At 36.3% G+C, this 13,203-nt stretch overlaps 1 protein-coding gene across 1 annotated transcript in view; it reads right to left on the reverse strand.

Moving 5' to 3' along the window:
* The window catches only part of LOC140151124 (dyslexia-associated protein KIAA0319-like protein), a 106,283-nt gene that overhangs the window by 9,395 nt on the left and 83,685 nt on the right, over positions 1 to 13,203 (reverse strand). Inside the window, exon 24 of the mRNA XM_072173347.1 lies at positions 3,253 to 3,324. Coding sequence (XP_072029448.1) covers positions 3,253 to 3,324 — 72 coding nt within the window. The remainder of the gene's footprint in view (positions 1 to 3,252; positions 3,325 to 13,203) is intronic.

Consider the following 13,203-nt stretch of genomic DNA (forward strand, 5'->3'; position numbering starts at 1 on the left):
TCCCCAAAATAGATATTTAAGAAGTAACTTGAAACACAATTTTCATCACATTTCAACAACTTCATAAAATATTGCAAATTTCTCTTTTCAACATCTAAAGAGCACTTATTTACCAAAATATACAAACTCAACAGCATGCAAGTGTACAAATACAGGCGCCAGTATTCTTTAAAGGGTACTACAAATCACATACGCTATGATCTGATAACAGTTAACACACACTTTATGCCACATTTCACATTTTGGTAAGATGAAATAAAAACATAGACATGCACACTGTAACAATTACAAGAGCATCACAAAGCAACATTTCAAGGTGTATTTGAGAATGTCAATCATGCTATACATATATTTGTGGTGGTCTATGATGGATAAAAATGCTGGGGTTTGCCGCATCAATTAGACTTTCCCCCTCTGTTCAGTGCCAATTTGTAACCATTATGCATTCAATGCAATCAAATAAAATATCTTTTGTCAATCAAAATCAAGTTTATTATTTTCATTCAAGATTATTTGCTCCAATTAGGGAACAAACCAAAACCCAGATGACATCCTATAAACGAAAGCCTTGTTAGGAGGCTGACCCCTCCCTCCCACCCTGTAATTGTAAGTGTGAAATATGTGGAGACAAAGTTAAGAAAGGGGTGAAAAACCTTGCAGATTTAATTTTTCTGTTTTTATTATTTTTTGATTCCTTAATATGTTTACTTTAACCTATCATTGAAAACAAAATATTTTTTTACATCTAAAGCACCCAAATCAATCATTTTCAATCATGTCATTTTACAACTTTAAAGCCATTTTTCTTGCAATTGGGTTTTCTTTATGTGTCGCTTCCCCCCTTCCTGTTGAAAGACCGTAAAATGAGGACCACATGTCCCAGAAACATAATTTTGGTATCAAATGAAAGCTGAAGACCTATACAAAATTATTGCCTTATGTCTGTTTTTGTGGGAGCGGGTCACATATTGAAAAGCCCAACCAACTTTTACCGATGTTTGTACTGTTTTTTACAAATGTAATGAGCCTTGTTGACTCCCTCCCTCTATTTTGTTTACAGGACATCATCAAACTTTTAGTTTGTTCCCTTACATAACCAGTATATGCCAAATATTCCATTGAAACTTGTTTCCTCAAATGTGATTATTGTATAGTAGCTGATAATACAATGTAAGGAAAATTATGAGTCACTAAATTGGTGGCAAAGGACTCACTATACTTGATTGTATTACATAATGGGGAAAGTAAGTGCATCTATGTGTACTTCTGAGATGCCAATTTGTCCCTTTTTGCGTATATAAAAAGTGTACCGCCAAACTGCACTGTGTAGTGAGAGTGTAAATGCAACGCTCCTCCAGTGTGACTTTTACTGTGTCTTGTAATGAAATGTTTAAGGCACACTTTCGTTACGTGCTGCATGATGTGCACTTACACACTACTGCAGTTCTAAAATGGTGCAACAATCCTGCTTTCACGGCGACAACTCTCTAATCTGAAGGTTCTCTACTCAGAAGGCTCCTTAGTCCGAAGGTTCGCTAGTCCGAACACGTAATTTACCATTCGCTAGTCCGAATTCTGAATATCGGGCTCTCTAGTCCAAGGGTTCGCTAGTCTGAATAATAAATAAGGTTCTCTAGTCCAAATATAGAATAAGGCTCAATCACTAACCCTAACCGTAATTCTAGAGAACCTTTGGATTAGCGAACTTATTTGGTTTTCGGACTAGCGACCCTTTGGATTAGAAAACCTTCGGACTAGAGAAAAGTCACAGCTTTCACTTGGTATAACTTGCACTGTGAAGGCAGTCACACAGTGAAATCCACAAGGCCACATTACTGATCTAGATTTTGGAAGAACATGTTGATGCAGATTTAGGGTAGATCACCCCTATGTCAGACCATTGGGAAACAATGTTCAATTGTTGCTATTCAGAATGATGATTTGGAACAAGTCAGGGATATTGTGTTTTTAAAGAACCTACTTGACTTTTTTCCTGACATTACTTTGACGGATAGCGACCCAAATAACATTCTGCTATAAACAAAATAATGCAGTTCAATTTGGCAAGACCATTGTCTTTATCCTCTACTATACAGACTCAGTCCTTGCAAAATGTGTCCTCATCATGAATGACAAATGTTTAAGACAAAGGGCAGGAAGAAATGCTGAAACACATGAATGACAAATGTTTAAGAGAAAGGGAAGGACAAAATGCTGAAACACATGAATGACAAATGTTTAAGAGAAAGGGAAGGAAGATATGCTGAAACACAAAAGGGTGAAATGCTCTTAATTATTTGGGAACAAACAAACAATGACACCAATGAATGAAAACATGACATAAATTGAAGAGGAATCCCTGCCAGAGCAGTTCTGGGGTGAACCAAACCTGCCTGGTTATCAATTAATCTGTGCCAAGGTTATCGCTGAATTCAACAGTTGCTAATTGATGCAATAACATTGAAACATCAAAGTTGTCAAATTCAGAGGTAACCTTGTCTCTGATTAATTGGATAACCAGGCAGGTTTGGTTCACCCCAGAAGAACTGCTCTAGTAGGGGTTCCTCTTTAAGATAGCATGTCCTAGAATGTGTGTATTGTAGCACTCTGTATGTACATAATATACAGTCAGCACTAAAATAAGGTAGCAGTTCATGAATCATGACATTATATCCTATGTCAGTCATACGTGCAGATACAAGTTACAAAATCCAAATAGCATTCAGTGGGAAGTGCAGATTACTGACAAAGGACTGGCAATATTTTCACACAATAGAGTACCGAAGTGTGACGTCATAAAATTTTCTTTTTTGCATTTCAGCATTTTCATGACCATATTTCAGTAGTACATGATGAAAAACATCCACAGTCCAAATTTGGTGGGAATCGGATCATGAGGGCCCGAGATATGGCCGCATGAATATACTTAATTAGCCGTATTGAAATCAGTGTAAATTGGCCTGGTTCATAACTGTTTGGAACCAGGCCAATTTACACTGATTTCAATGTGGCTAATTAGGTATTCATGCAGCCATATCTCGGGCCCTCATGATCCGATTCCCACCAAATTTGGACTGTGGATGTTTTTCATCATGTACTACTGAAATATGGTCATGAAAATGCTGAAATGCAAAAAAAAGTTTTTTGTGACGTCATCACTCCGGTACTCTATTCTAATCAATAGGTATAGCTTCTAGGACATGCTATCATGCAAAGGTGTGTGCACACATATATATTAAGTGTTAGTCCAACCTTGGCCGCCACCCCCGTGACTTTGGTGATACTTGACAGACGTGTCATCTGTAAGCTTGTCAAGAACATTCCCTGAAAGAAAAAAACCTCACAGTCAAAATAGATAGATTTACCCAACAACCAGATATGAAAGTGGTGATGTGTTTGGGTGCATAATGTCCTAATAGAACCCCACACATGTGCAAGATGAGTGCATTTAGGTTTTGATATTGTAAGCCGCAAAGGCTCTTACCACAGACTACTACAGACCATGTATCAACAGTCAAAGTCCCTGTGCATTGTATGCTGTGAATTCTCGCATATTCATGAGGGCCGATTGTTCCATCGTGCCGTGTCTAATGATCATGCCAGCATTGCGTGTATAGAGCTTTGCATGTCTTCATGTTTACGCGACAGACCATAAAAATATGCGGTAAGTGCGTAGCAGTTTTGCCTGTCGCATTTCATGGAACAATCGGCCCTCATTATCGGGCGATGCTGAGACTTTGACTGCTGAGTCTTTTTCGTCCATGGTTCTCACCACAAAATTCAAGCCCCCCCCCTCAAAAAAGTTAGTCATTCACTAAGTTTATCAAATGTCTAAAAGGTCAATAATCCCTATTCTAGGGATAGTCACTCTACTAATGGTCAACATTGTCAGTGGCGGTGCCATGAATTTTTTTTCGGGGGGCATTGAGGGGGGAAAGTGAATTTCAGGGGACAAAATCAACAAATTTTTTGCAAAATTGCCGCAAAAAGTTTCGTAATTTTTGTTTTTTACTGGGGGGGGCAACAGTTCTGACTGGGGGGCATTTGTTTGTTTCTACTGTTTTTTGAGAAGTTTAATGGACCAAATTTTAAAACAAGCTCTGCCGACATTATACAGCCTATTTGTGGAATCGGGTGGATGGTTACATATGAGGTAATGTGTTCATCTAAACTTGTGCAAGATCCATTGGCGGTGGGCACCGGGTCTGATTGGGGGCACAAGTCATTTTTCGGCAATTTTCCTGTGGGATTTTCTAACTTTTTCAATTGATTAAGGGGGGCACATGCCCCTGGTGCCCCTATGAGGCTACGCCACTGCTGAGATCATTTTCAGCCTATCTCTGTATGATCAGAATTCATCACTATGTCAATCACCTTCTCATGCTTGTATCCATACGTGCCTGTGCAATGAATAATAACCCCTCACCATGTGCAATACTTTCTGTCAAGCCCAATTCATACTCAAATTCCAATACAAGTAATTCTTAACTCACAAGTGAACCCGCAGACTAGCAAAAGAGACAATAAACAAAGTCAGTAGTATTACTACATGATATAATCCCAATTAATGTGTACATGTACTTTATACAATTTTTCATCCTACCCCTACTAGCCTGGTCATTTCAAGGGGAAAAATCCTATCTAGGTTGGAAGGGAAATGGGCCATTCAATTTGAAATCCACACTCCCCCTGTGGAAGATTTAGCTTAAGTCTTCCACAGAGGGAGTATAAGTTTCAAAGAGAATAGACAATTGGGTAACTTCCATTTAAAATAAAAATTCCTTTAAAAAAGGAATGGGCGCCCAACTGTTTGGATACTTTTTTTTCTCTTTAAAACAATAATGTAATATTAGCATAGAAAGAAGTCCATTAATTTTGTATTTTAAACAAAGAATATCGCACAACATTTTATCCCGAACATATCAGAAAACAATAATCAAATCAAATCGAAGCAAATTGTGGTTTTATTTCTAAGCTGGGCATACTTTTAAGCAAAACAGTTGCGAAGTAAATCTAGCAAGACCGAAATTAGACGCTCTTTGCAAAGTCAAGCCAAACAAGAGAAATGTGTCTGATTGGGGAAGGTGTTCTGACAATCCAAATATAAACTTAGTCCACCTCAAATGACCTGTAACAATTTGTGATTGACATTACTTAATTCACCTCGGATGACTTTGATCTGACATTCAACTTTTTTGTTCTTACACCAATCATATCCATAACAATTTAACTCTTACAACTTCCTGTCAACTCTCTAATTTAAAACTCTAAATTTCTGTCTGTTTGCCTTTTCTGTCTACAGTTTGTTACAATTATTATGATAAGCAAACATTGCTGGGTAGATAACAGGATTTAGTTATTTACTTAATCCAATCATGGAGGTAGTATAGCTACAACCTTGGCGAAAAATGTTGCCACACCTGAGCGTTAATTGGCCAACATCCTTCCCCACTCCCCTATTGCAATGTTGATTTGGACAAAATCGTCATCATTTCTACATTACAGTCTCCCAACATTGGAAAATGGGGGTGGGGGGAAGGGGCAAGTGTAATCTGAATGTGCATTTGCAACTATTATACAAAATAGTACGGAACTATCCCATATTTAGCTTCGATTGCGTGCTTTTAACACCAGAACGTGCTGGTGTGGCCCTGGTGTGGCAACGAATTTCCGCCAGAGTTGTAGTAGGCTTACTACCCCCATGATCCAATCATGGCAATAACATCAATTTTGGTCTTCAGTGTTTTAAAATACAACAATGTAGAACATGTATAATTAATATGCCCTGTTGTTTGCATACAGTTTTCCGCCCAATTGTGCCACCATATTGCAACTTTGGCAATAACCGCTATATAGATTCTATGGTAATTAGCAAACAAAAGCCATCAGTAGAGTCCTCGTTAATTGATGTTATCACTATGGACCACAATAGTCTCATCCCAATGGCATAGTCCAATAACCTCAATTACATAATCATAGTGCAAAATTTGACCTCAAGTTGCAGAGTATGAGTTTGTGTACCCAAATTTTCAAAGGATGAAAGTAGGCCTACAAATGTATTAGGGCTTAAGAACTGTTCCCATGATAGATGAGCATGTTGTGGATCCTAGTGTATGGTCAAATGTCACCGTCTATCGGGTTTCTAAGGCACACGGTAAACTGGTTGAACCCATACAAAGGTCAGGATTTATTTGGTGTTTTTATAAATCCTAATTTTGTATTTTAAACAAAGAATATACGCTCACCATTTTATCCTGTGCATATCAGAAAACAATAATAAAATAAAATCCAAGCAAATTGTGGTTTTATTTCTGAGCTGAGCATAATTTTAGCAAAACAATTGCGAAGTCAATCTAGCAAGAGTGAAATTAGAAGCTTTTCACAAAGAATCACAAAGTCATGCCTATATTTTGGCGCCTCCGTAGAGGGCGCCAATACTCACTCCAGTTGTGGAAGATATAGGTAAAGCAATAATACAGGGGGAATATGGCTTTCAAAATGATTAACGCTGACCAATTACATTTGAAAAATACACGCCCCCGTGGAAGATATATCCAAAATCTTCCACAGGGGTAGTGTGGATTTCAACTGGAATAGCCCTTTGAGAGGGCAGTCTATCCCCATTACTCTCTGGTCATGCTCCTGCCTCAGAGTAAATCTGCAGTTCAATTATTGCAAAGGATACCATAACATATTTCCATGAAACAAAGATTTTTCTTAGGAAGTAGGACCAAATTAGTTTGACCTTTCGATAATCGATGCTTGGTCATTTTTATGAAATTAAGCAATCCACTATTTAGAGAATAAAAGATAGGAATTTTTATTTTGATTATCCTCTACCGTGTGATAGACGACAGGCAGGTCCAATATTTTTGAGTAGTACTACGATATTTTGCCAATATCCACTACGATATTTTGACTACGATAGTCAAAATAAAAATTCCTATCATTTATTCTCATTCTTAGTCAGTTACATATTATTTTAATAACTGTAAATTATTTTTTTTAAAGCAAAACTTAAGTTACCGTCATAAAAACGCCCCTTTTTCTAAAATGAACGAAACTTGTTTACAACTGCACATCTTTGTTGCGCGTACTTCTAGCGCGTGCGAGTATTCCGCACTGCGTCTACGCATACAACGCGATACATACGCGCACCTCTATGAGCGTGTTACACGTTATCAACACTCATGATGATGTGAGGTCGTCTACAGCCTGATAGACGACACCCAAAATCATGCGGCTATCCAATCAGATTATGTTTCTATGTAATAGACCACTCCCACTGACTAAGAATGTTAATTGTTATAGCATATGAATCTTTGCATGTACTGATATTGATCAACACAAATTTACCATTAATTCTGATTAATATGTTGATAGTTTATAAATAAAAAGAATCAAATCAGCATCAAAGGTCAATCCAAAGATCCAACAAATTTGGTTGTGGTGTCTTATATTGCAGGTTCTATTGTTTTCATCAAATTCTTTTTACTTTCCTTCATTTTGTATTTATGTATTTTAACTATTTTTTGTTGTTATGAGAATCAATTGAAGCATGCAAATATCTTCTGGCCTGATTCTCACCAACTATGAAATTCTACCCATTTCAAATGTATATTTTTCTTTTCAATAATCAAAACAACATACACTTCTTCCTTGCTAAATTATGAAATATTAGCCCAAAGATATTATTATTTCTTTTAATAACTCAATAACTTTCAATACCCACATGAACATTAGCCGCATTTTGAATGCTTTTATCCACAGAATCAGATCGCGAAATATTATTAACAATAAATCTCACTCATTAAATATTTCTTTGAAAAATACAACTTAATCCCTAAACCATAACATAACTTTCGCATATAAAAGTCGCGCTGCCCGAAGCTCATGATTTATATTGCAAAGATTGATAACATGCCATTTCTATACAAAGGCTCTATTGCAAAAAACCACACTTACACCAGACAAGATGTAAAATCTTCTGTCTACAAAAGATAAATATGTGATTGCCTAGTGGCATTATCACGTTTACTAATACAAATGTGAATAAACTTCAGCATTGATGTCATTTATAAACTTTCATTTTGTTGGTGGGAAAAATAGCTTCAATACTTAACTTCATCATTAAATAAATGAGCTATTCCAGTTGAAATCCACACCCTCCATGGAAGACATATCCTTAATCGTCGACACAGAATTTCAAATGGGGTTACCTGAATGGGTGACTCCATTTGAAATCTACATCCCCTGTGTGGGAGCTTAAGGTCATGTCTTCCACAGGGGTGTTTAGATTTCAACTGGAATGGCCCCCTTTTAGATAAATATTCTGTGGCAAGAGATACATATACATGTATGACAAGTTATGAATGAATCCCAGGGAGGCATATTATCAATTTATTGGTACGTATGCTCCTGGACCAGTATTTATATTTAAAAAAATCTTTTTCCTTTCAGTTTTTCAAACTATCCTACAGAGCAACCTTTTACACTGAATAAAATCTCAATCCTTGCTATGCTCCAAAAGACAATCTAATTTCAAAACAAAAGCATTAGTAACCATTTGATTGATGGCAATATAAACTTCTGATGACATGAAAAATCAGAACAATGGCTATAATTACATATGAGGCATTCATATCACTTGCCTGAAGTGGGATATTTATGCCATAAGAAACTGGACATTATTTAATGGAGATAAAACCTAACTCAGAGGCAAGGAGAACGTGGCATTGTTAAATTTGTAATTTGAAATTGACAAATTTGAGATGACAACCTACAGTTTGAAAGCTATCTTTTTCCTTGTGCATTTATATTTTAAACTAAGAAAAGTTTATTCTCCTTAAGACTTTTCACACCTTTTCACTTTTTACGTTTCTGCTACATAGGTTGGTAAACTTACTTTTTGTATCTGGAAAAATGCATCAACAACTAGTATTACAAATGCTACTTTTTTGTTAGCCTTTCTGCTGCATAAATTGGTAAATGCTCTATTTGGAAAGATGCATAAGACAGAGTGCGCCTTATGCTAGGTTTGGAGTCTCTTTAATGGTGAAATATTTGGGCTATTCCAGTTGAAATCCATACTCCCCCTGGAAAACATGACCTTAATCTCCACACAGCAGGTGTAAATTTCAAATAAAGTCAACCATCAGTTAACCCCATTCAAAATTCATGTTCAATGTGTGGAAGATTAAGGTCATGATATGACTTCCATAAAAGGTGTTTGGGTTTGAAATGGAATAGCGCAGTTCCAGGTAGCTCCAAGCAGTATTTAATTGACTTATACCTTAATTAATTCACACCTGTCACCCACCTGTCCTGATGAAAATCTAGAAAATATGACTGAATCTCACAAAATCAGTATTTATTAATTCTAAGTTACTGTGACTGGACAGGCATTGACTCTATGTTCTCCTTGCATATGGATGGCTCAAGCTACACTGATGTGGAATCAAAAATGATTGCAGTATACATTAAATTTTAAATTTGCAACTGCACTTTGCAGGATGACCTCACTTTGTAGTTTGCATCTAGAAATGATAATTTGTGAATCAGTGCAACTAGTTTTAATATTTTAATAGTAGAAACTTGAGATGAAAATGGTCATCCACCTCAAGATGAAAGATACAATGACAAGCTTATAGGACTACAAACTAGCACTTCCCATCTGACAAAGAATACATGAGAATATGTTTGGGCTTGTTAATATGCCATTTCATCATGATCACAGCTCAGCTATTTGGTGAATATCAGAATCAGTTCACTTCCTCAAATAATGTGAACCATGTCTAATTTGATTGTGAATATCAAAACAACACCAGGAGAATTTGAGTCAGTCATCAAGGGTTCACACTGCCTGTGAGTTATGTGCACAGGTATGGCACTTAATACACAAGGCCAGTGGCTTTATCCACTCTGAAGGAAGGAGTACTCTCATGGTTCATTGACCCAATACAAAATGCACCATGGGGAGAGCAGAAGTCTTAATATTTTGATGTTACCAATCCACAATTTTTTCCTAGTCAATATCACAGCAAGTCACCACTGCCATAAGACTGAACCTACATTATGCGCATATTTTTTTTTGGGGGGGGTGGGGCGCGAGCCCCCCCGGGGTAAAAGCAGGCGGCGGCCAAAACAAAGGGGCGGCAGAAGAAGGCGGCGGAAGAAGAAGGGGCACAAAAGAATAAGTAAAGAAAAAAAAGGCGGAAAAAATTTGATAAAGTATACAAAATCAAAATGTGTTGCGTGAGGCGCTAGCACCTATAATCCTTTCTTTTTTTTTTTGCTCTTCACTTTTTCAAAAAAAAAAAAAAAAAATTGGGTCAACCTTTTCGGGCTGTTGAGGAAGGGGTGGCAAAATTGAATTTCTTCAGCCCCCCGGGGTAGGAGCGGCCACGGTACGCCACTGTACATGTAGGAGCTCATGCACCAGAGCAAGTGCTTTAACTACTTCACCAAGAGCTAGCTCCCTCTAAAAATATAGTTTGAGCCTGATTTCCTAATCAAAACTGTAACATTTTATGCTTCTGTACATGTACTCTCAAAGATCAACCATGGTGTGAACAAATAAAAATGTCAACTTCTCCTGATATTGATGGTTGAGTGATTTGCAAGTTAATATGCACCTGCCAACTCTGAAATATGACACATGTTTGATGCATGGAACCTACTGCATGGAACCTACTGCAACTAACATAAGCCAAAAAGTAGAACTTTGAAGATTAAGTCCTTTTGAACATAAGCTCGTTTCCAGTTTCCTTGATTATGTGTATTAAATGTCAGAAATGAGAAGCTTAATATCAGCAATATGAATATTTTATTGATTGGTAATAGAACACAAATCAAGATATGTGTGCTTCAGGGCAACAGCAATAATTCAAATAAGACAAGATAATCTATAAACCTAGAAACATTTTAAAGGTAAAGTAAACCATATGTATGCATTATTGAATTGAAATTAAATCTAGCTTTTGCATCACAACCTTGTATAAGCATGTCAACATGAGTGACATGCACTCAGAGGTTTGGAACCTTTGAGGGTTCATTCAGCGGTTAACACCGTCAGCGGTTTCGCTCATGCGGAAATGTTTGACACTCCAAGGGCAGTTGGATCCACCTCGAACTCCCAAGATTTTTAGGGGATTTTGTTGATCCTCCAAGTGCACTCAGAGGTAAATTGGCAGTCTGTTCTGTGCAGACACATGTTAGGGTTTCATTAAAGCCGTAATGTATGATTTGCGTCAATTTTAATTTTGTTATTCTTTCCCAAATGCTTGATAATATTAGTAACTCCTGCCAGGAAGGGTTTCTGTCCATTTTAAGCTGAACCACACTGGCTATTTCTGTAGAGACTAAATTGCTCTGCTGACCTACAAACACACACAAAAAGATTCCAGTAATTTGGGACATGCATGTGTAAACCTAACAAATATATGCCAAAGAAAATATAAGATTGTTGCCTACATTATGATTGTGCATGGTGATTCCTATTTCTACACCCTAAGCATATACGGGATGTATCAAAATGCTTGGTACACATCAATATCTATTAAGGATGGCCAAGACTGCCACATCAAAATGCAGTATAACATCCCCCATATCTGTAGATGTTATAGTTATAGTTATAAAAGGCCATAAAACTATATATTGTAGTCATTTCAAGACGACCTAATGTTGAATGTGGAAGAAGCAGGTGTTTCATTAGACAACAAATCTGATGGGTACAAATCATTTTGATACAGCCTGTATGTTAGTCACTTAGGTGGCTCATGGGTTTCTGCAAGTAAAACCAGTGTAGACACGACTCGCATCAGAGTGACTTAAAATTTCATTTCTGCATTTGGAGGTTCGATCCCTCTGAGAGTTCATGCCTGTCAGAGCACAGCTGTGCTGTATCACTTGATTACTAAGCGTCTCTTTGGTGACGTACAAAGTGAATGGTCAATTTCCATTTTCCTGGATTTTATTTCAATAAGTGTTTGTTTGATCAACTGTTTGGATGTTCGCCGATATCAAGATACACATATTAAAGATGCAAATATTTATTCAAGCAACTTCTTTAATCTACATTTATGTGAAATGCAAAATGTGATAAGGCCAATTCAAAATTACTGCTTTGTTATACAAATATTTTCATATTTTATTTCATATGGATACCAATTTTGATAGGCTTGAATCATGAAAACCCAATCAAAATTGCACTTAAGGTTTGTGAAAATTTAAGGTTGCTAAATAAATATAAATGAAATTGGGTGGTTCTTAAATATAAATATTTTACATTAGGCCTAACAAAAAGGTTAGATTGCCATTCTCTACTGACCCCAAAAATATATAAAACTTCTTTTTTTTTCAAAATGGAAATGTAGCTTTTTAAACATTTTGATGCACTTTTCAGCACTAAATATTGGTGAAATTTTAAAAGGTGTAGACCCAATTTATTAACCTGTAAAACAAACCCTGATCCAGTGCCATACATGAGAAAAATGGCAGCTGGATGTATACCAGGAATTCCCCACCAGGATGTATTTTTTAATAATATGCTTTATTCTGCAACATAAATTTTTTCAAGCTTTATAGTCTATAAGATAAGAACAAAAGTCTATAAAATATAAGAACAAAAGTTGGAACAATTTTCACAAATTCAGTGTGTTTCAGTGAAATTTTAACATACTTTAGGAACTTTTAAAAAAATTACTCAAATAAATTTTGACCTGAAAGGACAAATAGACTTTTTTTGCCTTACAATACAAAACCCTGGCCTTGCTGGTACCAGTATAGCATACAAATTAGCAACTAATCAAAACAGTGGTTAAATTTAAATAAGTTAACAAGTTTGTTGTTATTATTTTAAAGGTTAAAATTCTGATAATAACACACATTTGTGTGGGAGTAATGTGTTTTTAGCAACCTGCCCAGACCCAATTGCATGTTTTTGCATTATTTCATTAACCTTAAAATAAGTGTGAATATATAGAAGTGGGGAACTGTCGAAGTGAATCAGGTCATGCAAGGAGATATGCTAATTTAGAATTTTTTTCTAAGCCAAATTTTGCATATGTATGAGTAAATGTTGTAAATTCTTATCAAGAAATGGCTTAATTTTGTATAACTATGCTAATCAGATTTTTTTTTCTAGGCCAAATTTATGTATGGGTAAATGTTCTAAATTTTTATCAAGAAATTGCCTAATTTTGT

The sequence above is a fragment of the Amphiura filiformis genome, chromosome 4 (genome assembly GCF_039555335.1).
Source record: "Amphiura filiformis chromosome 4, Afil_fr2py, whole genome shotgun sequence".
Classification (NCBI taxonomy): Eukaryota; Metazoa; Echinodermata; class Ophiuroidea; order Amphilepidida; family Amphiuridae; genus Amphiura; species Amphiura filiformis.